General features: G+C 36.4%; 5 protein-coding genes and 1 pseudogene across 7 annotated transcripts; 1 reads left to right on the top strand and 5 right to left on the bottom strand.

The window, feature by feature from the left end:
• Positions 1-714: 714 nt before the first annotated feature.
• On the bottom strand, positions 715-1,765 carry LOC120775791 (anionic trypsin-2-like). The gene is made up of 3 exons (XM_040106131.1): positions 1,471-1,765; positions 1,127-1,403; positions 715-1,065 (listed from the first exon to the last, which is right to left on the bottom strand). The coding sequence occupies exons 1-3, from the start codon at positions 1,758-1,760 to the stop codon at positions 715-717; spliced, it is 918 nt and encodes a 305-aa protein (XP_039962065.1). The 5' UTR covers positions 1,761-1,765.
• Positions 1,766-3,376: 1,611 nt separating this feature from the next.
• Positions 3,377-5,053, bottom strand: LOC120773809 (annotated as a pseudogene).
• A 2,743-nt stretch (positions 5,054-7,796) lies between these two features.
• Positions 7,797-8,786, bottom strand: LOC120775822 (S-phase kinase-associated protein 1). The gene is made up of 2 exons (XM_040106177.1): positions 8,613-8,786; positions 7,797-8,494 (listed from the first exon to the last, which is right to left on the bottom strand). The coding sequence occupies exon 2, from the start codon at positions 8,477-8,479 to the stop codon at positions 7,994-7,996; it is 486 nt and encodes a 161-aa protein (XP_039962111.1). The 5' UTR covers positions 8,480-8,494; positions 8,613-8,786; the 3' UTR covers positions 7,797-7,993.
• Positions 8,787-9,194: 408 nt separating this feature from the next.
• On the bottom strand, positions 9,195-9,848 carry LOC120775309. Its single transcript, XM_040105444.1, has 2 exons — positions 9,480-9,848; positions 9,195-9,418 (listed from the first exon to the last, which is right to left on the bottom strand). The coding sequence occupies exons 1-2, from the start codon at positions 9,635-9,637 to the stop codon at positions 9,241-9,243; spliced, it is 336 nt and encodes a 111-aa protein (XP_039961378.1). The 5' UTR covers positions 9,638-9,848; the 3' UTR covers positions 9,195-9,240.
• A 136-nt stretch (positions 9,849-9,984) lies between these two features.
• LOC120773754 (histone-lysine N-methyltransferase Suv4-20) lies at positions 9,985-17,334 on the top strand. Of its 3 annotated transcripts, none has more exons than XM_040102820.1 (3): positions 9,985-10,440; positions 11,565-12,225; positions 12,329-17,334. In XM_040102820.1, exons 2-3 carry the CDS (start codon positions 11,620-11,622, stop codon positions 16,229-16,231), a joined length of 4,509 nt encoding a protein of 1,502 aa, XP_039958754.1. In that variant the 5' UTR covers positions 9,985-10,440; positions 11,565-11,619; the 3' UTR covers positions 16,232-17,334. The 3 variants fall into 3 exon arrangements, with proteins under 3 accessions (XP_039958754.1, XP_039958756.1, XP_039958755.1); XM_040102822.1 differs by lacking the exon at positions 9,985-10,440 and adding an exon at positions 10,678-10,780; XM_040102821.1 differs by lacking the exon at positions 9,985-10,440 and adding an exon at positions 10,678-10,787.
• Positions 17,335-20,309: 2,975 nt separating this feature from the next.
• Positions 20,310-21,283, bottom strand: LOC120775661 (RING-box protein 1A). The gene is made up of 3 exons (XM_040105929.1): positions 20,980-21,283; positions 20,885-20,912; positions 20,310-20,739 (listed from the first exon to the last, which is right to left on the bottom strand). The coding sequence occupies exons 1-3, from the start codon at positions 21,055-21,057 to the stop codon at positions 20,519-20,521; spliced, it is 327 nt and encodes a 108-aa protein (XP_039961863.1). The 5' UTR covers positions 21,058-21,283; the 3' UTR covers positions 20,310-20,518.
• Between the last annotated feature and the right edge of the window lie 1,170 nt (positions 21,284-22,453).

The raw sequence follows: 22,453 nt of genomic DNA, 5'->3' as shown, positions 1-22,453 counted from the left end.
AGAGCCTAACGCTTTCGCCCACCAAACACGCAATGACCGTATTAACGAACTATACGTTGAGGTATAGTGGATGTCATGAAAATTCCTACAGTCAACAACCCTAAGGCGTTTTAGGCATTACGCTGGACAGCCTGTGTTCCTCCACTCTGTATAAGACAACGATTATTGCCAGAGTATAGAGCCACAAGAAAATCCTCAAGTCGCTAACCAACCACAGCAAGTTTGTTGCTGCTGCTGCTGCTGCTGCCTCTGCTCCACCTGCTGCCGAAAAGAAGGAAGAAGTCAAAAAGGAGGAGTCGGAGTCCGAGGAAGACGACGAGATGGGTTTCGGTCTCTTCGACTAAACAACTCAACACGAAAGTTGAGGAAGGTAATAAGGACGCGATGTTGGTAACATGCAAGGCAATCGGTCAACCTGTCATTAAGAATACAGCATCGATACAGCCGTCTGATGTTGTAAAACGCAGACGAAAAAGCTTCAGACGTGTCAGAACACTGCACTCCGTACCCTAACATGATGCTTCCTGATTCGATAAGGCACACAATACAAAATGTTTTCGCAGAGATCATTCCTGCAGTCATTTACTTAATGCGGAACCGCCTCCGTAGAGCATCAAAAAGTCAAAAACACCTTCCCAGACTGCCTTCCAGTGAATGGCGTATTTGGAATTGAACCACGACCAATAAAAACTAATATTCATATCATTTTTTACTTCACATTCCTTCTATTATGAAAATTTGTAACACAATTAGCGAGAGAAAGTTTACAGAGCTTAATTTACTGAATCCATTCTCACGAATCCAATCGAGATACGAAGTCACATTAGTATAATAACCAGCACGGTAGGGTACAGCACAGCCAAATCCAAATGATACAATACCCGTTACACTGCCATTACATATCAGCGGACCACCTGAATCACCAGTGCACGAATCTTTCCCAGAATCAGTCACATCTCTAGCACACATCATGCCAAAACCAAAGTGTCTATAACTAACTTCACAGAGTTCGGTTGGAAAAATATAAATATCAGCATGTAATATTAAATCTGGCATTGGACCCAACTAACATATTTATTTAATTAATAGTACAGATTGGTATTGATTTAAAATATGTTTTACTCACGTTAAAAATTCGACCCCAGCCAAGCACGGTGCATAATGTATACGGAGGCAATGAGTTGGTTTGCAGACTAATCCTCTGTGCTGAAACACCGTCTTCATATATATTTTTTAGCAACAATAACAAAGCAATATCATTTCGAATAGTTATAGGGCAATAGTAGGTATGTCTAATAACTTTATCAACTTTTAAGGCTTGTGTTTTTTCAGTAACAACCAAGCGCCTCGGAGTTCCAGCTATGACCAATAAATCAGACGGTCTCAATTCTATTCGGGTACCGCTGAATTTAGAGAAGTATTTATCTATATACCCATTCAGATTTTTTTACACGAACCTCAAATTATTACATCATACAAACGCAATGTGCTGCAGTCAGAATAAATTTGGGTGAGATTATGGAGCCAACACAATTGTGATCATCTCCAAAAAACCATTGATATTTTTTTCCTCGTATGGAGACAACATATTTTGCCAAATTATCTATCTTAGGACGATAACCGCCGGTTATCAAGAATTTATAATTTTCCTTAGCATCCTCCATTATGATTTTGCTATTGTTTTTTGCACAAAGATATGTTTCCAATCGTAAAATGGTGAACAAAACTATTGACACTAAAATTTTTTCAATTGAACACATTTCTAACTTCTTGTGAATTTGATTCAATAATAATAATTATAACTTGATGTAAGACTCAACATTTCAAACTGCTATGTAATCGAAAGAGTTTTGTTTTTTGTTTTAACTTTTTGTAACTAATATTTTGTTTTATTTGGAATCTTTATTATTATTAAAATGACAGTAACTAAATTTTCTCACAAAAACAATGATGTTAAAGTACAATGAAAAATATTATACCTAATTGATCCCACCTTCATAATCAATTGAAGCGAAAGGGGTGATCTAATGGAAGATATATTCTTACTCTCCTACATTGTTTCCTAAGAAAAACCAATGCAGTGTGAGATGGTGCATTATCGCACTTCTTTATTCAATAAATTCAGACATAGGAAAAATCGAAGAATTCACTTTTAGAGCCTCACAAAACGACGTGAAATTTAGCATAGATGTCATTAAGAGTACTACCAACTTACGGAAAAAAATTACCAATTCGAAAAACACCCGACGTATAAATTAAAAATTCACCTTTCAATTTGATCACAGTATTATTTCATGCCTAAGGGTAAACACAACTTGTATGGACTTTCCAATATTATCGCCAATGTTCCAATCCACATCTTGTTATCCTTAATGGTTGTCGATAATCGTCTCCATGACCTTTAGGTGGCAGAAGGTTAAACTTATTGGCCTGAAGAACTTGGCTGTAGTGTAATTCTTTTTGTCTGGTATGGGAATAAACTTGAATAGGGATCTTCTTTTATGCTATGCACCACCACTAATATCAGTTGTTGTTCCCCATTTTAGAGGAGTCTTGGTCATATACTATATATTTTTGGCGATTTTTTTTCAAAAGAGTTTATTGCCTACAGTTTGCTGGCTTTAGGCCTTCCTTATGAATGCTTAAGTGCATAATTATTAATTATTCTTTTACAATCCTTAAGTATTCGTTGTGTCGTCGCTGTTAAGTCATTTTACTTTCTTTTGTATCTTCTGCTAGTGCTTTGTGCTTATTCTGGTATTCTGGTACTGCTTCTGGTATTGACGCTATGCTTCCTAAAGTTTGATCATTTCTCTTCGCTCTATTAAACCATTTCCTTACTATTTTCTATTATTGCTGATAGTTGTGAATTGCGCCATGGACCACATGTTCTTTTCTCTGGCATTGAAAACTTGCAATCGGGCTGCAAATGCTTCGATTTTGCTATTCTTTATGTTTTCTATTTTCTGTTGCAGTTCTTGGAAGTTTATTGCTTTATTCATTAACAACAAAGATTTTCCTAGGATATCAATTAATAACCCTGAGGAGTATTCTACAATTCTGACATTGTTGGTACAGAAGACACCATCCATTTAGAGATCATGCTCTTAGACCAGGTGGTTCCAGGTTGTTATGTCTAACACACATTTGCTATTCCTACCATAGTTACGAACGTGTATGTACTTGCCCCAATGAAGATGTAATGCTTTGATCTCCTCTTCTACTTTCACAGCATCTGTTTTAGCGATTGGGGGGTCCATCTGACAAGCAAAGTCTGAAAATTTGCTGACTTCTTCAATGCTATAACCATCACTAATCTCGCTAGCACCAAAGGTGTTTTGAAGATGTGTGGCAAACTCAACGTTTTCTTGTTTTTTCATTTCACTACAAAAAATGCGATGAGTGATTTTATTACACTGCCATTACATATCAGCGGGCCACCCGAATCACCAGCGCACGAATCTTTCTCAAAATCATCCTCATCGGTAGCACATATCATGCCAAAAAAAAAATCATCGTCTCTCTCTTCACAGAATTCAGTTGGCATTATATAGATATCGGCGTGTAATATTAAATCTGGCATCGGACCCAGCTAGAATAATTAACAGTTGAAGTACCCTTTTATTGTATTATAATAGCTTTTACTCACGCTAAAAATTCGACCCCATCCAAGCACGGTGCATTTTGTATGAGGAGGTAATGAGTTGGTTTGCAGACTGATCCTCTGTGCTGAAACACCGTCTTCATATATACATATTTTTTAGCAGCAATAACAAAGCAATATCATTGTGCATAGTCTCAGGGTCGTAGTAGGCGTGGCTAATAACTCTATCAACTTTTAAGGCTTGTGTTTTTTCAGTAACAACCAAGCGCCTCGGAGTTCCAGCTATGACCAATAAATCAGACGGTCTCAATTCTATTCGGGTACCGCTGAGTTTAGAGAAGTATTTATCTATATACCCATTCAGATTTTTTTACACGAACCTCAAATTATTACATCATACAAACGCAATGTGCTGCAGTCAGAATAACTTTGGGTGAGATTATGGAGCCACCACAATTGTGATCATCTCCAAAAAACCTTTCATATTTTTTTCCTCGTATGGAGACAACATATTTTGCCAAATTATCTATCTTAGGACGATAACCGCCGGTTATCAAAAATCTATATTTTTCTTTAGTATTCCCTATTATGATCTTTCTATTGTTTTTTGCAAAAAGATATGTTTCCAAACGCAAAATGTTGAACAAAATTATTGACACTAAAAGCTTTTTCAATTGAACACATTTCTAACTTCTTATGAACAGGATTCAATACTAATTAATTTATATTAATTTTAATATATTCGAAAGTGAAAAGGTGAAAAAGTCTAAGTTCGGTTGAAGTTAGTTTGTATGTACATACATACTAAGTATGTAAATAATAAATACTTTAACCTCGGATGTTCTTCAGATACTAGGACCGTTTGCCTCCTCGATGGTAGTCACTTTGTCGTTGGTGCGGAAGCTTAACAGCTTGGTCATCACCACTATTCAAGGACCCTGTTTCCGGAGTTTCCTGCCCTTTTGGGCGAATATAAGTATACGGGAAGATGACTGTCCCTCCACCAGCCAAAAGCTTCCGAAAGAAGCTCAAGAGACCGCTTACCACGAAATAAATCGCTAAAATAGCAAGCACGACACAGAACATCACGAGCAGACATACTCATAGAAGAGATGCGGAAAGTGTCTCATCTTCCATATCTTCAAATTAAAGAGTCGAGAAGAGAAGTGACATCGACTAGACAACAGGAGAGGTCAACTGCTCCGAAGCCACATACACTAAGACCTGGCCGAAGACACAGCAATCCTGAGGTTATAAAAGTTGTCAGGGTAGCAATGCTTCCTCCGAAAGAGCTGGTCAAAAGGGATGAGGCGTTTATGGGCTCGAATTAAATGGCCATCGCTCTAGTGTAGCAGTCATGGACTTCCAAAGATCAGGTAAGAGAAATGAAAGATAATTTGACACTAGTTATATAAGATCTCACTTGCGAGAACCCTCGAACATATACATATCTCTGTATTTCAAAATTTATAAGTAGAGTTCTAGCGGAGCCAAGCCAAGTTCTTCAGGCCAATAAGTTTAACATTGTGCAACTTAAAGGCCATGTAGGCGATTATCCACAACCATTAAAGGCAACACGATGTGGTACACAGTTGGAGCCAAGACTCCAAAAGTAATTGGTGCGAGGATAATGGGCCAAAGGACAAAGCTGCCAATACTTATGTATACCCTAGCATGCTCCGAGCAGAAATATTTACCATCACCTTACATATGTATGTGAAGTCATACTCAGTAGAATGACTATTAATCAACTTATGGATAGTGTGGGAATGTGTCATGAAACTAAATGCAGTAGACGAACGGAATAAAGTTTGGCTATTCTGGGTTCCGTACTTAAAGGTATTGCAGGAAAGGAAATAGCAAACAAACTTGTGAAAGAAGCGGCCCGCAGACGGGCCCTATGCCCTTCTATCCATTAAGTAGACACACGATAAAGAAGGAACTGAGACATGAAAAAAAAGAAAATAAAGAAAGGTACTGATTAGTAGTGGCGGAATAAGACAAACGGCTACAACACCAGAAGATATAAAAATGTTTTTATTTAGTAAAAATAACTTAAGTATAATAACATGATTTTTTAGAGGATACTGCCGACTGAACGAGCATTTGCACAGAAATGTACTCTGACGAGACTTGTCGGTGCTGTGAGCTAAACTCGAAGACACCAGTGCAAATATCGTGACATGCGATGCTGTAGCTAGAAGAAGGCTGACGCTTCCAGAAATCATTCCGAGGCAAAACTACATTAAATCCATCAATCCCTCAAGCATCTGAAGGGTTTTAGGATTGAACGAAATAATGTGAAAGAATCAGAGGGCACAATTCTACCAATACATATATCAATCTATCCACAGCGACTATATTAACTGGGCGAAACAGTATGGACCATACACTTGACAGCCTCCTTTACTTCGCAAAGGAGCGCGATTATTGCCAAAGTATCAAGTCGCTAGCCGGCAAAACCTGGGGAAAAGCAACCGGCCGGCTGGTCATTATCTACATAGCACTAGTATCGTCGGCTGGACTGACTGACTGTTGTTGTTGTTGTAGCGACAGAATTCTGCCGAGTTGACAGTCCTTGGCCGGATAAAAATCCGGGTCCGTTCCGGTTACGTAGACCCGACTGTCATGGGAACGACTGACTGACTGACTGTCATTCACAGCGGAGCCATTAACACCTTCACCAACTCCCTATCAGTGAATGGTATACTTGAAGATAAAGCAATTCCTAAAGCAGATAGAGAGCTCGAGTTGCCCCGAGAGTCAGGAATGGCCCTTTCGCAAATTCCGTTTGGATTTTGTAGCAGGTTAAACTACAGAATTGTCCTCTAAATACTAAATTGTCCTGCGTGCAAAGAGTTCTCGCATGACTCCAACCACCTCTTTGAATGCATATTGAATCCTACTTATCTAAGACCCCTCTCGATAAACTTGGTTTCCTGGGTAGACTACTTCTTCCTGTTAGATGACTGCGATGACCATTAAATATTTTCCTCCAAGTCTCCCCTTGTATACCCCGACTTACCCATCTTATGTCCTGCATACAACGGTTCACCGTACGATACTAATCACCTTTTGAAGCCATCTCCTTTCTCCCTGTGGTCCGTAGCCGTCGAAACAGCTCGTTTTTTGGGCTTCCCGTTAAGTGAACTCGATGACAGCCAGCATGCTACTTTCCCCCCAAGCAGGGTCTAGGTACTTGTTACAACAACTTTCCAACAAATGAACAGCTTCTTGGGGAGAAAAGGACGTTGATATGTCAAATTTCAAATCAATATCTCAAAAACTGAGGGACTAAATACAGACCGCCGGACGGATAGACAGACCATATGACTAAATCGATTCAGCTTGTCTTGCCGATCAATTATATAATACGTTCATATTTTATAGAGTATCCACAAATTTCGTGAAAAACTTAATATCCCTGCTCAGGGTAAAAATATAAAAGCTCTTCTATAAATAAAAGCTCTTCTAACAAATTATGAAAAGGTCTTTCTTAAGTCGAATGTAGAATTCGACCCTTTTTGTTCTCTTAAATACCTGCAGCATTAATCGCCACCATACCAACTTCTACATATGTAAGTTTATCACAATAGTTTATGGTAAAGAATTAGGTAAAAGTCTACAAGGACGACTTTTCCCAAAAATTTACGGATTAAATACTTTTAATCTAAAGAGCTCTTTGAATTTGCTTTATACTTAAGTGTAGTTTCGGTGCGAACGCAACATAAAGTTGATGGAATACGAAATCGTGTATTTCGTCGAAATAGAAAATAAGGCCTTTTGTTGTTGTTGTGTGACTATAAACTTTCCTAAAAACAATTTTCAGGAATGCTTCCGAGTTAACTGTTTGTGTCAGGTACCAAATTCGGGATATCAAGTATTTCGTAGAATATAAACAATTTTGTTGTTGTTGTAGTGACACAAAACTTCCCCAAAAACAATTTTGAAGAATGATTCCGAGTTGACTGTTTGTCAGGTATCAAATCCCGGTACGTTCCGAAAGCACTCTTACAAACAATATATGTATGAACATATGTATATACATATATTTGAACGGTAGAAACTAAAACAATCAACCGAAGAAATACATATTATTAACTTTTTTCTTAGTTAGCTTTAAAAAAATATAATATTGTAAATAAATAATGAATACACAATCAAAATTATACCATTATTACAAAACTTCGTATCGTTTTTGGGGAAAATCAATTACATTTATTGCGAAATATTGTTTAAATATGTTAAGAGATTTTAAAGGAATCTCAGCAGTGACAATTCAAGCCATAAAATTTTGATTAAAATTTTATACTGATCTCTCCTTTATAGTAATATTTTTTTTATACATTAGTTAATATAAGGGCTATTGTGTTTTGAATATATACTACTTTATTTTTCCTCACACCATTCGTTCTCTTTACGAACTTGTTCCTCTTCTGCTGGCGTGAAATCGTTTTTGATATTGAAAGTTTTCCGGATCTCTTCGGGTGTTTTACCTTTAATCATATTTGCCACAGTTTTACAAGTTACATCCAGCAACCCTTTAATATCCAAGTAATTAGCGGCTAAAATTAGTTCAAAGAGTGTGCCCTGATCAACTTTCAAAAAATCTGCATCCCAGGAGGAGATATCATCGGTACGTTTTTCTTTGTTCTCATCATCTTCGGTTGGTTGTGGATCGTCTTTGTGATACGTAGCCCATGTAAGTACTTTACGCAGTATGGCAGAATTCACATTAGGTAATGGAACAGTAGCGTTTTCGCTATCATCCATGCCGCAATCTTCCAACATTGTTTTTATTGTACCTGAGCATTTTGCGATTTGCACGTCAGTTTCGAAGTTTTCGTTGTCTGATGATTGCAAGGTAATAGGCATCTTGATATTCTATTTCTGAAATTAAGAATAAGTCAAATAATATATGTATACACACATGCACAAATGTTTATGGTATATTTAGAAAACTTTGATTGCTCTACAGCTCTATGTTTTTACCGTCACCGAAACGCACCTTTTCTTTACAATTTATCAAAACTTTCAGATCTTGTATTCACGACAAAACGCAATATAATTGCTTCAATATATTCCAAATATTTGGTTTTAAACGATTGCAACAGTCCTGTAAATCTAACGAATGAATTTTTTGGGACCTTTTGCACTGCTCAAAATAAATTCACGAATGACAAATGACAAAGGCGCAAATATAAGTACATATTTCAGGGTTGTATTCACAATATTATTTTAGAGTTGCCAGAAAATTGCAAATATTCGTCTGGAAAAATATTTTGTTTCCCAGAATTTTTTTCAGGTAGATAAAAATATTTTCTTTCATCGTAATTTATTAAATAAAGACTTGCATTAAAACTATATTTATGTTCATTGAAACTTTAAGTTATTTGTATAAACAGTTTCAACGATACGGTAAAGTCACATCATAAATCTATTACATTCGTCAACTCTACAGCTCAGGTTTCGTTAAACTCTTTTACTTTTCGCTTTTGTTCTGCTGCTGTCATCTTGATTGAAATGAAGATGTAAATAAAAAAATTATTTTTTTTTATATATTTTTTTTACACTTCTTATTCTGGCAATTTAGAAATACATTGTTTTTTTTGTATCCAGTAAAGCAACATAATAATCTAATGAGCTACAGTGCAGTCGTCATATGTCCACAAAAAAGTGGAGGCACAGGCGCTAGTTCCAAAGAGACGTACATGGTTATAACGTCTGGCAGCCCATAATGCGTAAAAGGCCATCAAAAGCAATACGGTTAAAATGGATAAAATCAATTGATAAAAAATTGTCATTTTCCGATAGCTGAAAAGATATTGGCATAATGTCAGGAGAACACCGTAAATATTTAAATCTTGTAATTCACATGGATACTTTATTTTGAACAGTCCGCATACGTGATTGATGGCCGCATTCACAACATTTTACGTCATTAAGTGTTCGAAAAAGGTCTGCCTTTTGCTTCTCCTTATATTTACAAAATATATCACGGATATCGTCAGATAATTCCATTATATCCGACATATTCCAAGGATTTAAAAAAATAAGTATAATAAACAGCGATCACAAAAAATATATGTATATTTGATGAATTGATATTTTCAAATTTGAGTTACTCTTCTGTGTTGCTAGATTACAACAATTCGTGCAACACTAAAGAATAATAATGTATATTATCCAGGTTCCTAAATATTATGCATAACCTGTAGAATAATTATAGATAAATTAAATTAAAGATAAATGAATAAGCTTAAAATTAGATTGAGTAAAATTCGATAAAGTGTTTTATAATGTAGCAATATATTATTGCCCGTGTGTTCATGCTATAATTGCTTATGGCAGACGATTTTTGGTGGTTTCGGTACGAGTTTATTATCGCGACGACGAACGAGGACAACTACAACGAAGTCGAAGACGCTGCTAAGAATTTTTGTGGTTTCTGTTTCTTTTTTATTCGTTGTGAAGTGAACGTGAATTCAGAATTCTATATATTTTTATTATTTTTACGCAGCAATATTTGAGCTTATCTCTACTAATAGATTAAAGTGATTAAGAAAAAAAACGATTTTATAGAGGGTGTAATGGCGTGAGGGAAGCGAAAACAAAGAAGTTGAAACTTCTGTGTTTTGTGCGTGAGAGCTCGCTCGGAGTTTCTCGCCAGCACAGACGGCTAGACAGCAAGACAGCAGTCAGAAAAGTTGAGCAGAAGGAAGTTTAGGTTGGAAAAATAATCGGCTGTAAATTGTTTGCAAATTGAAAGCAGCTGAAGATATCGTTTAACAATTTGCAGATCTATGGGAGCTATTTTCATAGCGGCTTTTAATCTGGTAAATAATTGCAAAAATGTATTTATACAGGTAAAATTTTTTTCGTTCTTGAGGACGACGGTGTTTTTTTCTTGCATTTTCTCAATTTTGCTGTTGACGCTGGCTGGTAATTTTTTCCAGTTATGCCTTTCAGTATAGTGTTATCTCGTTTGTACCAACGTGAATAGAAAGGTGTAGACTTTGTAATGTGATTATTCCCTTTGTCTTCAGAAGTACACATATTGTGATTGTTAATTGAGGTGTATTGAACGGGTACCATTTCGGCAGAAAACCATTCGATATTAAGTGATCTAATAAAGTTTATTTGCTGTGTTATTATAAAACTAATCCATATTTATGGGTTCGAAGTATGTAGTGAATGACTTTTGATTGAATTTTTTGTGTTTCTGTACTTTTTAAACGACGGAAAAGCATATTACTGCAATAGTGGCATTGGTCGGCTTCGACAGCTGATGCGATTTCGCGACAGGGCTGCGCAAGTATCGCGACACAGCGTGCTCCACTGCTAAACAGTCGTTTCGCTCTCACTTAAAGCTGAATACGAATGCGAAAGTTTAGCCCTTTTTTTTATCGAGTGCGTTCAATTATAGCTACCGCTGGCTTTTCTGTGACAAGATCAAAACAGGCATGTTAGTGCTTTAATTTGATGAATGAAAAATTAATTGACAGTGATTGCTATTTAAAATATAAAGGATAAGAATAAAAAGTTTTGAACTGTCCAATGTTTTGTGAAACGCCAGATTGCTTGCAAATATTGTATGCCAAAGGAATACGGACTTTGTATACATATATATTAGATATATTTTGGAGACGGCGACAACTCTACCAGTCACTTTAGTTTTGTATGACAGTCAGTTTTTTTTATAATTATTTGGAAAAATCAATTGTATTTCCAGTTTAAAATAACTCTTGTGCAATAGCAGGAGGATAGTTAGAATATTGTACGTCTTATAACATTTTACACAACTTTCCAAAATACCTACTCAATAAGCCATATTTAGTTTCACCTTAACACATCAGGGGAAGCAAAACAATGATTGCCAACCAGTTTTAAATTGATAATTGTTATACATTGTTATGTTTTGACATACTTATTAATTTAATTATTGTATTTTTTATTATAGTGACTGTTAACTGTTAAGCAGGTGCCTAAGCATCAGCGGCAGTGACAGGAAGACAATGGTTGTTGGTTCGAATCATCAGCGGCGTGGTGGTGGTGATACTGGCAGCAATAGCAAAAGCGGAAATTCTTCGTCCAACGCAATCTCCTCCACCTCAAATAATAGTACGTCTAGTTACCATCATTCAGCTCATAACACAGGTCATCATAATACTAGTGGCAAAACAAATTCGATGTCTTCACATAATAATGGCGGAAGTAATACCCATAGCAGTTCAAATGGTCATGCCCAACATCAGAGTACATACAATGCATACACAAATGGCTATCATTTAGGCAGTACGATTGGCGGCACAAATGGAGCTGCTAGTAATAGTGTTAGTCGACTTTCACAGTCGACGGGGATGACACCAAAAGAACTTTCCGAAAACGATGACCTAGCAACTTCACTGATTTTGGACCCGCATTTGGGTTTTCAGACGCATAAAATGAACATTCGATATCGTCCACTCAAAGTGGATAGTGCTCAGTTAAAAGCTGTAGTGGATGATTTTATTGCAACACAAAATTATGATGTGGCGGTAAAAAAGATATTTAATGGCCCTTGGATACCAAGAAGTTTTAAAAGTAAAAACAAAATAAGCTTCAAGCGACTACACGATCATGTAAGATTTTTTATTCTATGCTTAAAATAGATTTGTTCAATACAACTTCATAATAAACATATGTATATTTTTTTATTAATGTTTACCCATATGATATTTTCAGATAATTCGTTATTTACGTGTGTTTGATAAGGATAGTGGTTTTGTAATTGAGGCATGTTATCGTTACTCACTCGAAGGTCAGAAGGGTGCCAAAATCAGTTCGACAAAGCGGTGGTCAAAGAATGATAAAATCGAATGCTTGGTTGGTTGCATTGCTGAGTTGTCTGAAGCTGAAGAAGCTGCTTTATTGCATACAGGCAAAAATGATTTTTCTGTTATGTACAGCTGTCGAAAAAACTGTGCCCAGTTATGGCTGGGACCTGCTGCTTATATAAATCACGACTGTCGGGCGAATTGTAAATTTGTTGCCACTGGACGCGATACCGCATGTGTGAAAGTGTTACGCGATATTGAAGTTGGTGAAGAAATTACCTGTTTTTATGGGGAGGACTTTTTCGGCGATGGCAACTGTTATTGTGAGTGTGAAACTTGTGAGCGGCGTGGAACCGGCGCATTTGCCGGTAAGGTTATAAACGGCCACACTGGCAGCGATGCTGGTGCCTTAGCAATGGGGTTAAGTGGAGCTTGTGTAATTGGTATAAACTCGCATGATCCATCTGCAAGTGGTGGTTATCGATTACGTGAAACTGACAATCGTATAAATCGTATTAAAAGCCGTGCCAACTCTACAAATTCAACACACCTTGATACAAACACGTGTGCGGCAAACGCACCCACAACTACTGAAAGCTCTGCAGGGGCTCAGATTGCCAAGAAGACGGAAGGTGACGCCGGCATTGCTATGGAAGTCCCTAATTTAGAAACAATGAAAAAACAACAACCTACTGTGGTAGTGACCCCGTTAACGATGAAGGAATTGCGACAAAAAGGTATGACCAAATACGATGCCGAAATGATCATGGCCAACACATACCAACGGCATCATCATCATCAGCAGCATCACTCTCATCAACATGTATCGCAGCAAGATATTAATGGCAAACATTCTGCAACTGATACCATATCAGGTAGTAAAGTAGGTGGTAGCAGTTTTAATGTAGGGAGAGAATCGCTACGCAAATCGGCACGAGTAAACAGCACCAGCAGCACGATATCTTCTGGTTCAGCGGACGAACTTTCTGTAAGTGCCGTAACAGCTGTGTCCCGTAACGCCAGCGCCGGTGCCGTGGCCAAAGCGAATGCAACAAATGCAGCGGCTGAACCAAAGTCGAGCGCAGCCACTACTGTGGCACGACGGCCAATACGAAAAAATCCTAGCAATGTTGTGCATAAAACTAATTCGTACAACAACAAGACAAGTGGCTATCTTACACGTAGCACTAGCAGCAGACAAACACGTGCTGCAGCAGCGGAATGTGCAGAGGAAACGGAAGAATGCTGCGATCTAAGGGATACAAATGATTTCAATGAAATGGACGAGGAAATTGATAATGACATGGAACAACAACAACGCACCGACGCAGCAATTGATGTTGCCAGAACAGCAACAGTTGTGGGAGACGAAAAGGTCGGACTGTCTAAAGGCACCGAACGCCAGCGACATGACAAACCAATACGCCTGCGCAATGGACTGACTCGCGCCGCCGCCGCCGCAACTTTGCATAACAACAGCGGCGGGCGTATACTGCGCAATCACCACCAGCATCAGTCGACTGCACACAATAGTGATACAACCGCGTCAAGCATTGGCACGGAATTAAAATCAACTGCCACTGATGCCCATACGAATCGTAATATTTATAACAGTAAAAATAGTTCTAACAATAGCAGTAGTTTAAGTAGTAATTGTAGTAGTAGTAGTAGTGCTAATGATTCAAATGAGTTCTTTAGCGGAATTGCGGATAGGTTGCCGACTAGCAGACACTATGCTAACACAGCCACTATGCAAGAAGTTACCAACTTTGACCCAAGCTCAGCACTTTGCCATGCTGACGATGAGAATGGAGTGAATGCCACAGGCACCACTCACATTAGAAATAAAAGTATTAGTCCAAGTTATCGAAAAAATTTAATAGATTCATTTGAAGAGGCGTCAGTGACACAAGCGCAAGAATCTATTGGGACGTGTCTTGCGAAAGATTCTATGCAAACACACGCACAACGTGCAACTCGTCGAAATCAGCAACGCATCGCTATTAAAACCGATATCAGTACAATACCAACAACAAATGGCACTATAACAACGCGTAAGCGGAGTCTATCTCAGCTAACGGAACAACAAGTGCATGACGTTAATAATCGCAACGGTAGCGAGAATGATGTGCAAGACAAAGCTGCGACACACGGTACAGTCGATAGAAACTGCGCGCCTGTTGTTGCTGTTACGGCCATGGAAACACTCTTGAAGACACCGGAGCGGCGCTTGAAGTTGACGCTGCGTATGAAGCGTTCCCCAATACTCGACGAAGTTATAGAATCGGGGACTAGCCTGAGCGACGAGAGTAGCAGTTTTAACGGTTCATTCAGTCGTGCCTCATCTCATTCCGCCGAACCGGTGGAGTATGAGATTTTACGCATGGAAGGTATTTCCGAACACGGTGGTGACTTTGATAGCATTCCGCTAAAGCGTAAAAAGCGTCACAAAACGAATAAAGAGCACCATCATCACCATCGACACCGTAGTCGCCATCGGCAGCATCAACGCTACAATGCTGCTGATGAATTATCGCATAGTATGAATGTTGAAGTTTCTACCACGCCCCCGGCGGGTGTACCAGCCGCACAGTCCAGTCCACAAGCTGCTGTACTGCCCCCACTGGCCACTGATGCTAACGGCTGTGCGGTGCACACGCCACAAAAAAAGCGACTACGTTTGATATTTGGCAATGAGACGCACACAATCGACATTCCAGCGATTAGTTCAAATACTAGCCTAAATAGCACTCCGTTCAATACCAGCGGTAGCAGCGCCGAGTGTGAAAATGAAACGGGCGACATGAGCGAGTCTACAATTGCTTCGAATGCCACCAACACAACACATTCGGCGGTTGCTGTCACACCCACGACCAGCACTAACGTCAGTGCTGACACCAGCATTAGTACACGCGCAAATGCATCGTTGATGGCCAACGCTTCAACGCATTCAATATCATCCAATGCACCTACCGAGCCAGCCATTTCGCCGCAATCGCATTCGAATTCTAATTCGAGCTTGTGTTCTTCGAATTCCATCTTCGCGTCGGCCTGCTCGACAGCATCTGCGCCCACATCGTTGCCACAGAGTGACAAACACGACCAGCGTGAGCAAATTGTTGCTTCCTCAGCAATAAATTTTGCACACACCACGGTAGCGACGTCTGTAACTATTCCGCCGTCGACAATCGCGCCGGTAGTAGCAACAAATACTGTTGTGGTGGCACCGCCAATGTTGCAACACAAACCCTTTACATTGCTGCAGCAGCACTTGCAGACTTCCGCAGTTACACCCACCGTTACAACCCCACATAATAACTTTAGCACTTACATGCAACATCCGCTAGGTGGAACGGGCAGCATCACTGGCTTGCCAAAGACTGCAACAGCAACTGGTCCTAGCGGCAACAACAACTGCATTGCCAGCAACTTGAATGGCGCAGCAGCTGCGCTGGCGCCAACCTTGTTTTTATCGCAGGCGAGCGTGCCAAAACATACCTTCGGCTCTTGTGCCTTACTGCCGCCCCCCACTTTCGCACGCAATTTAACAACCAGTGGTCACACGTTGTCCATGGGTTCTACAGCGATCACTGCCACTGCTGCGAGCGCGTCACACAAAGCAGTTGCCAGTGCGTCGTTGCGTGCTCTCAATGCGTATACAACCACATCAACAACAACGATGACAATTGGTACAACAACAGCAGTGTCTAGCGTAAACGCGCTAGGCAGTGTACTCAGTGGTGGTGGTGGTGGTAATGGTGTTGCCACCACCTTAATGGTCAAGAAAACGACTGATCTCCTCATGAATTGACCTTCATTGTTGGCAATTGTTGTACATTGTGTTTCGCAAAGGGCAGTAGTGCTGTCGCTGCGTTTGTGGCTGTGTTCTTGGCTGGATAGTGTTGCTGCGGGCGCCAGGCGCGTTCCGTTTTCAGCATTTTAATCACATGTTGTTGCATTCTATTAAAGCGTGTTTAGTAGTTAATTTTCTATGTGTGTGTGTGCGTGTGTTGTGTTGTGAGTTTGGTAGCGCTGGTTGAGCGACAATTGAAATTCAACATTTTTTTTTAACGAATAGTACGAAATGTTTTGCGGTTTGGTTCAAAGTAAAGTAATAGTTTATTTTAGATTATTACAGGTTAAGTAAAATGAATTAAATTAATGAATAATTATGGACAATTAAATGATTAATTTCTTAAGTAAATATTATATTTCATAACAAAAAAGTTCATTATCAGGGAAAAATTTCGTAAACTATAACTGTGGGTTTCTAATCTCTCAATTAAAATTGAAAGTGGTTAAAATAAATATTACTTATAGAAAATTTGAAAAGCAGTTTTAAAAGCTAAGCTTCCCAAAAAGATCATAACAAAAACGGGCTTTCGTTTCCTCGATAAAGCCGCTTGTGCACCACCGAATGTCTGGATTTATTATTTATTTGCACATGTTGTTTTTTCACAGTGAAAGCAATCAAATATAATGATTTTTATCATCAATTACAAAAAATTTCGACAAAAAATAATTTCACAATTTTAATTTAATTTCAAACAAACACTATATTTAAACGGAATGGTTTGTGAAATTTATGTGTTGAAATTATGTATTTTCAAATTTATCTTCCTGTTCTAGTTAATTCAATAATATGCTAAAATCATGCTTTTATATTATGCATCATAAACATTTTTGGTGTGTGCTTAAATCGAAAATATTTAAATGTTTCGAACTCTTTTAGAAAATTCATAGGAAAATAGTTTTTTTTTTTTTGTAATGTCCAGCTTTATTTAATTTTTTTTTGTTTGGAAATTTATCGTAACTCTTACTTTCCTCATTGAAATGGTGTATTGTATGGATATGAATGATGTTGATCAGTTTTTCTTTTTTTTTTTTTTTCTCTTCTTTTCTCTACTTTTTATATTGCAGATGAAAAACTTATAAATAATAAAAGAAATGAATTGACTTTAAGTAGCAATGCTAAAGTTGATGATTATGTAGATAATAATCCCTTTAAATTCTACAATAATCCATCTAACAGCTATGAACATGGGTGTATAGGTCAAAGCAACAACAACAGTAACAAACATGGATCGTACGAGAAGAACCAAAAGGGCCACAAACCAATTGCTAATAGCTTCTCAGATATTCTTTATAATAATAATGAGATGTATTTGAATACTGAAACCACGAAACAGAATAGCGGTAGAATAACAAAAACTACAACAAAATATATTGATAGCGAAAATCCTAATACAAATAATAATTCAATGGTTAAGAAGTTACGTATAGAAATCAATCGAATTCAAATCATGTATAGTTAAATTGCAAAAAAAAATAAGCATATTAATACGCAAGCCTGCATAAAATATGAGCCTCGAATGGAGTCGCAAAAATTGTAACTTTCCATTAAATGGCAATTAAAAACAAAAGTTGAAAGTTGATTAATACAAAAATAAATGAAAAATTCATTATTACTCAGTACATTAGTTAAAGCATTCTTAATAAATGTCGGTTGTGCGACCGGAAGTTGAAATTAATGAAATAAATGAATAAAATTGAATAGTAGAATGAAATGTAAAGAATAAAAAAATGAAAGTCGAGCGTAAATTAGTATCTCAGCGCTGCCAGGTAGCGTATATTAATTATTAAACAGAACTTTGACATATATGTAAATAAAACAAACTATGTAAACATTTTCTCCAATAGTGTTCTAAAATCCGATTAAAATGTTGCTAAATGATTTTAAATCGTAATGCATAAAATAAATTCTACAGAAAATTCAAAAAGTGAAAAAAATTTCAAAATATTAATGCAGGAAATGCTGGTAATATATTATAAGAATATAGGGTTTCTAAGGAAAAAATAATGAAGAAATGTGTATAGTATATCAATAAAATATTAACTTATTATTGAAACATATTTCTCAAATAATCTTTATATGCTGTCGTAATGACGCAATATGAAATGAAATTTGTCATTACCGATATTTTCTGTTAATCCTTTTTCCTTATTTCGTAAAGAAGTACTGATACTTTTGTTTAATGCAAATTGCCAATCAAATGCTAGAAACTTGAATGTCATACAATAACAATCAATCAAACGTCAAATTGGCTATTATACCGTTAGATCGCGCTCAGCTGCTTAAACTTCAAAACTAATTTGTACCCTTAAATATTATTTTCGTTTTAAAAATAATGAATTGTATAAATTTTTTTGTTTTGCATACCAAAGTCTAAAAATTCTCTAACTGTGGTGTAGAGAGCATACAATAGGAAAAAATGGAATAAATTTAAGTGTAATCATAAAACGGATAGTTTTACATTAAGCTGATTTGTAAATATTACAAAACAATTGTGTTCTTTATATTAATATTAATTAATTATATGAAAACTGATTCATATAAAACTAATAAACGTAAAAGAAATCTTATAAATTAGCGCAATAATATAATGAATGTAAAATAGATAAAGAAAAACACTTAATGCAAAGCACTAAACAACAAATTAAATAGAAAGAGTGATAAAATTGTTAAAACAAGAAATCAATTGACCAATTGCAAACAATTTGTAGAAATAATAATTAATTAAAAAATAAACAAAATGTAATGATAAGTAAAAGCTTATTAATTATTTTCAACTTAAAATGCCAATGCATGTGCATTTCCATAAACAAGAAATACAAAAATATTAGTTTTAACAAAAATTTAGTATGTTTAGTTAATTATTTACGCTTTGCCAATATCTACAGTTTTAAGTTGTTTTCCAATATTTACGTATGTATAGCGATAATATAATAAATTTGTTTATTTTGTTCTCATAGTTTAACTTTTCACTTTAGTTAAATAAGCATACATACAAACTTTAAAGCATTCATCTCATTTAGTTTTAATGCAAATAGAATTAATTTACTGATACTTTTACCGATTAAATAAAGTTTCATTAAATATTTGTATACATTAAAGAAATAAAAATTACGAAAAGTATACCAATTTATTATAAAGTATTTGTATTTGTCGCATGCTATAAAAGAAACAAAAACAAACGTTAATTTCGGTTGCAATGACGTTATAATGCCCTTCACAAATAAAAATTTTCCATACTAGAACTAAATTTTGATCGGTTAGTTTGTATGATATGGTATTTATATGTTATAGTGGTATACTCGGAAAATATACATCGGGAGAATGTAGTTTGGATAATAATCCATACAAAAATTCTTGAAGATATCTCGTCAAATAAAACAAATTACTAAACAAGGACTTAAGTAAGTACGACAGCTATTTGCTAAAGTTGTCCCTTAGATATTGGTCTATTGTGCCCTCCCCAGTTGTTGTAGCAACAGAATTCTCCCGAGTTGACAGTACTTGACCGGATAAAAAATCCGGGTTCATCTCGGTTACGTATTCCCCATTGTCGTGGGAATGTATGCCTTCCTATAACACATATGTTCACAAAGGTCCAGCATTCTAAAAAATTCCGGAAGCAAACGCAATGGACGTGAAGTGTCCCTGTCCATGTAGCTGCTTCCAAGGGCATTGATGCGGCTTCTACAAATTGCTTGGAAGTCTAGATAGTTGTCCGGACCGGTCGGACAACGTCGTAATCAAATGAGCAGCTTTTTGGAGAGAAAAGAACGTGTGGAAAAGTTCGAACTGATAACTCAAACCCTGAAGCATTATTTCGCGTATATATAGACAGATGACGGACATGGTATAGTTCTTTCATATATCTTATTGTAAAAGCTATAGTGATTACAATTTATTGCTAAATAGTCTTAAGCGACGTTATCGGAAAAAACTTAATGTTTTGCAGTTGCGACCCAAGAAAGGAAAGTTACTGCGGACTTTGAGCGATGAGAATATTCAACCAACACTTAATATAATACATCCTTTTAAATAACTTGGTATCAAATCCATTTATTTTGCAATCATTTTGACAAACTAATTCTAAATTATTATTTAGCTTTTAATCAAGAATGCTGCAGTTTAATAGCAAATACGATATAAATTATTTGTAGGCGATCTCAATAGCGCCTTAGTGGGTTTAAAGATGAAATAAAAAAGAGCAAGATCCCTCTGTTATCGCGATGAAATTGTTAACGCCGCTTAGTGGCCATATTTCTGGAATTCCCATTCCCTATTGTCTAATGGACACACCTGTCGGGTTTTTAACCAACGGGAGATGCAATGAAAATGAAATGCATGATTACAGACACCCCAAGCAACAGTACATTCCTCGCTGGTAGCAGACGCCTGATTGGCCTGACATTCTATACACAAATCCATTATATGGTTACGGCAAATAGCGCAATTGTCTACAACAATATCTAGAAATAGAAAAAAATCGACAGTATTACTAAAATAATTTGGGTAATTATTTGGGGTTTATACGGACTTCAGTTCAAGGTTATGTAGTAATGAAGCAAATTACTACACAGAAATAATAAGTAAATTTGATTATATTATGCATACCCCAGGCCCATAAAGCGACGGCATTCCACTAAAAGTTAAAAAAAGGTGTATTTTTTGTTAACTGTAAAACTTGAGAATGAAATGTACGTACTCACCTTTTTTACATCGAAACGCTTCTTTTCTCCTTTGCTACTTGAAGTTGGTACCTCGAAATCTTCCTCGTCGACCTCCATTTCAATTCGTTTGGGGATTGTCCGCAAACGATTTGATTAAAAATTTCAAAATTAAACTTCTATATTGCTCAAATTTGCTAAAATATGGTATAATTGTTAACAATTGAAAACAATGCTTGAACAAATTACAACAACGAAGTGTAATGTCAAATTTTGCATGCAAGATGACTGTCGCTTTGTAACAATGTTGCCTGCTTTAAAATAAAAATTGTGTAAAATCGTTGAGACTGCTATTTATCACATTTTAAATAATTATGAAAAAGGATTTGTGTGTAAAATCAGCTGCTTTATGACGGAAAACCGATTGCTTACACATCTATTTTTTTAATGCAATTTTTTTTAATAATTCGTGTTTGGGAGGTATGCTATATTAAGCGTTAGCAACATTGTTTTACTGTTTTCCCAGACTACTGTTAACTATGGCCTTCAACATGATCAATGATGCCATATTAAATAAAAAAAATAAAATTTTATTTTTCGTCTTAAAAATATAAATATCTGACGCCCAAGCGATCATTCCATAAATTTAAATTATTATTGCAAAATATGAAATTAAGTACTACCTTTAGACATGAAAATCTTGTAGTAATAAATGCAAAAGTTGTGAAATTATTAAACAATTTTCGATTATATGAGGCATCTGACTCGCCCTGTTTTTAAAATGACGCTTGTGTTTGCGCCAAGCCTTCAGTTTTCGCGTTATTTTTGCATCGAAGGAAAGAAAACTATTGGAAAAGTGTTTAAATAGAGGTATTATAGTGAATTGTGAATAAATATAGTGAAAAAGTGAATCGCGAGTGTTTTTATCATGTGTGTAGTGTAAAAAATGTTCAAAAGTAGTTCGAAAAATGTGTTTAATCGCCACGCAAAAAATGTATGATACTTGTGTCCAGTAACAGCAAGAAGATTCCAAGTTTAAATATTAACAGCAGTCTTTCAATCCGGAAATAGCTCGGTTAGATGTTTCCGTTCATGTCTATACAAAATCGTAATTTTATTGGACCAATTGAGATTTACGAGAAAATGTTGGATTTTGCGGTTGCAATGTCATTTAGGAAAACAAAGCTAAATCAGAGAATGTGAGACATATTTTATGTTCTCTGGCTGAATTTACTTACATTAAGGTAAGCCGTTTGAATCGCATTGTGTTTATATAAGTATGTACATGTTTGTATGTATGTCTAATAAGATTGTTGTATTAATTGTACGTTTTTATTGTTGTATTAATTTAAAACATATTCATTACCTCTTCTTGTCATATAATTAATGTTTCAGGTCAATGCATTTTCTAGAAACAAAGTTAACTGTAATAATACAATTAATTTGCTCATAACAAAAATAGACCGATTGAAGCGGTACATATGTATGTATGTACATATGTTTTTATCGCATGCGA

This window comes from Bactrocera tryoni, chromosome 4, assembly GCF_016617805.1.
Source record: "Bactrocera tryoni isolate S06 chromosome 4, CSIRO_BtryS06_freeze2, whole genome shotgun sequence".
Taxonomy (NCBI): Eukaryota; Metazoa; Arthropoda; class Insecta; order Diptera; family Tephritidae; genus Bactrocera; species Bactrocera tryoni.
This window is presented reverse-complemented; position numbering and strand designations above follow the sequence as displayed.

What these genes read in the sequence shown, in the direction of transcription:
- LOC120775791 (XM_040106131.1), bottom strand. Translation starts at nt 1,760, where the DNA reads ATGTGTTCAATTGAAAAAATTTTAGTGTCAATAGTTTTGTTCACCATT. An exon ending in GCACATTGCGTTTGTATGAT is followed by an intron (nt 1,404 to 1,470) that starts GTAATAATTTGA and finishes CTCTAAATTCAG; the next exon opens with CGGTACCCGAATAGAATTGA. An exon ending in GCTGGGGTCGAATTTTTAAC is followed by an intron (nt 1,066 to 1,126) that starts GTGAGTAAAACA and finishes TAAATATGTTAG; the next exon opens with TTGGGTCCAATGCCAGATTT.
- LOC120775822 (XM_040106177.1), bottom strand. Translation starts at nt 8,479, where the DNA reads ATGCCTATTACCTTGCAATCATCAGACAACGAAAACTTCGAAACTGAC.
- LOC120775309 (XM_040105444.1), bottom strand. Translation starts at nt 9,637, where the DNA reads ATGTCGGATATAATGGAATTATCTGACGATATCCGTGATATATTTTGT. An exon ending in GTTCAAAATAAAGTATCCAT is followed by an intron (nt 9,419 to 9,479) that starts GTGAATTACAAG and finishes ATATCTTTTCAG; the next exon opens with CTATCGGAAAATGACAATTT.
- LOC120773754 (XM_040102820.1), top strand. Translation starts at nt 11,620, where the DNA reads ATGGTTGTTGGTTCGAATCATCAGCGGCGTGGTGGTGGTGATACTGGC. An exon ending in TCAAGCGACTACACGATCAT is followed by an intron (nt 12,226 to 12,328) that starts GTAAGATTTTTT and finishes TGATATTTTCAG; the next exon opens with ATAATTCGTTATTTACGTGT.
- LOC120775661 (XM_040105929.1), bottom strand. Translation starts at nt 21,057, where the DNA reads ATGGAGGTCGACGAGGAAGATTTCGAGGTACCAACTTCAAGTAGCAAA. An exon ending in AGCGTTTCGATGTAAAAAAG is followed by an intron (nt 20,913 to 20,979) that starts GTGAGTACGTAC and finishes TTTAACTTTTAG; the next exon opens with TGGAATGCCGTCGCTTTATG. An exon ending in CGTCGCTTTATGGGCCTGGG is followed by an intron (nt 20,740 to 20,884) that starts GTATGCATAATA and finishes TTCTATTTCTAG; the next exon opens with ATATTGTTGTAGACAATTGC.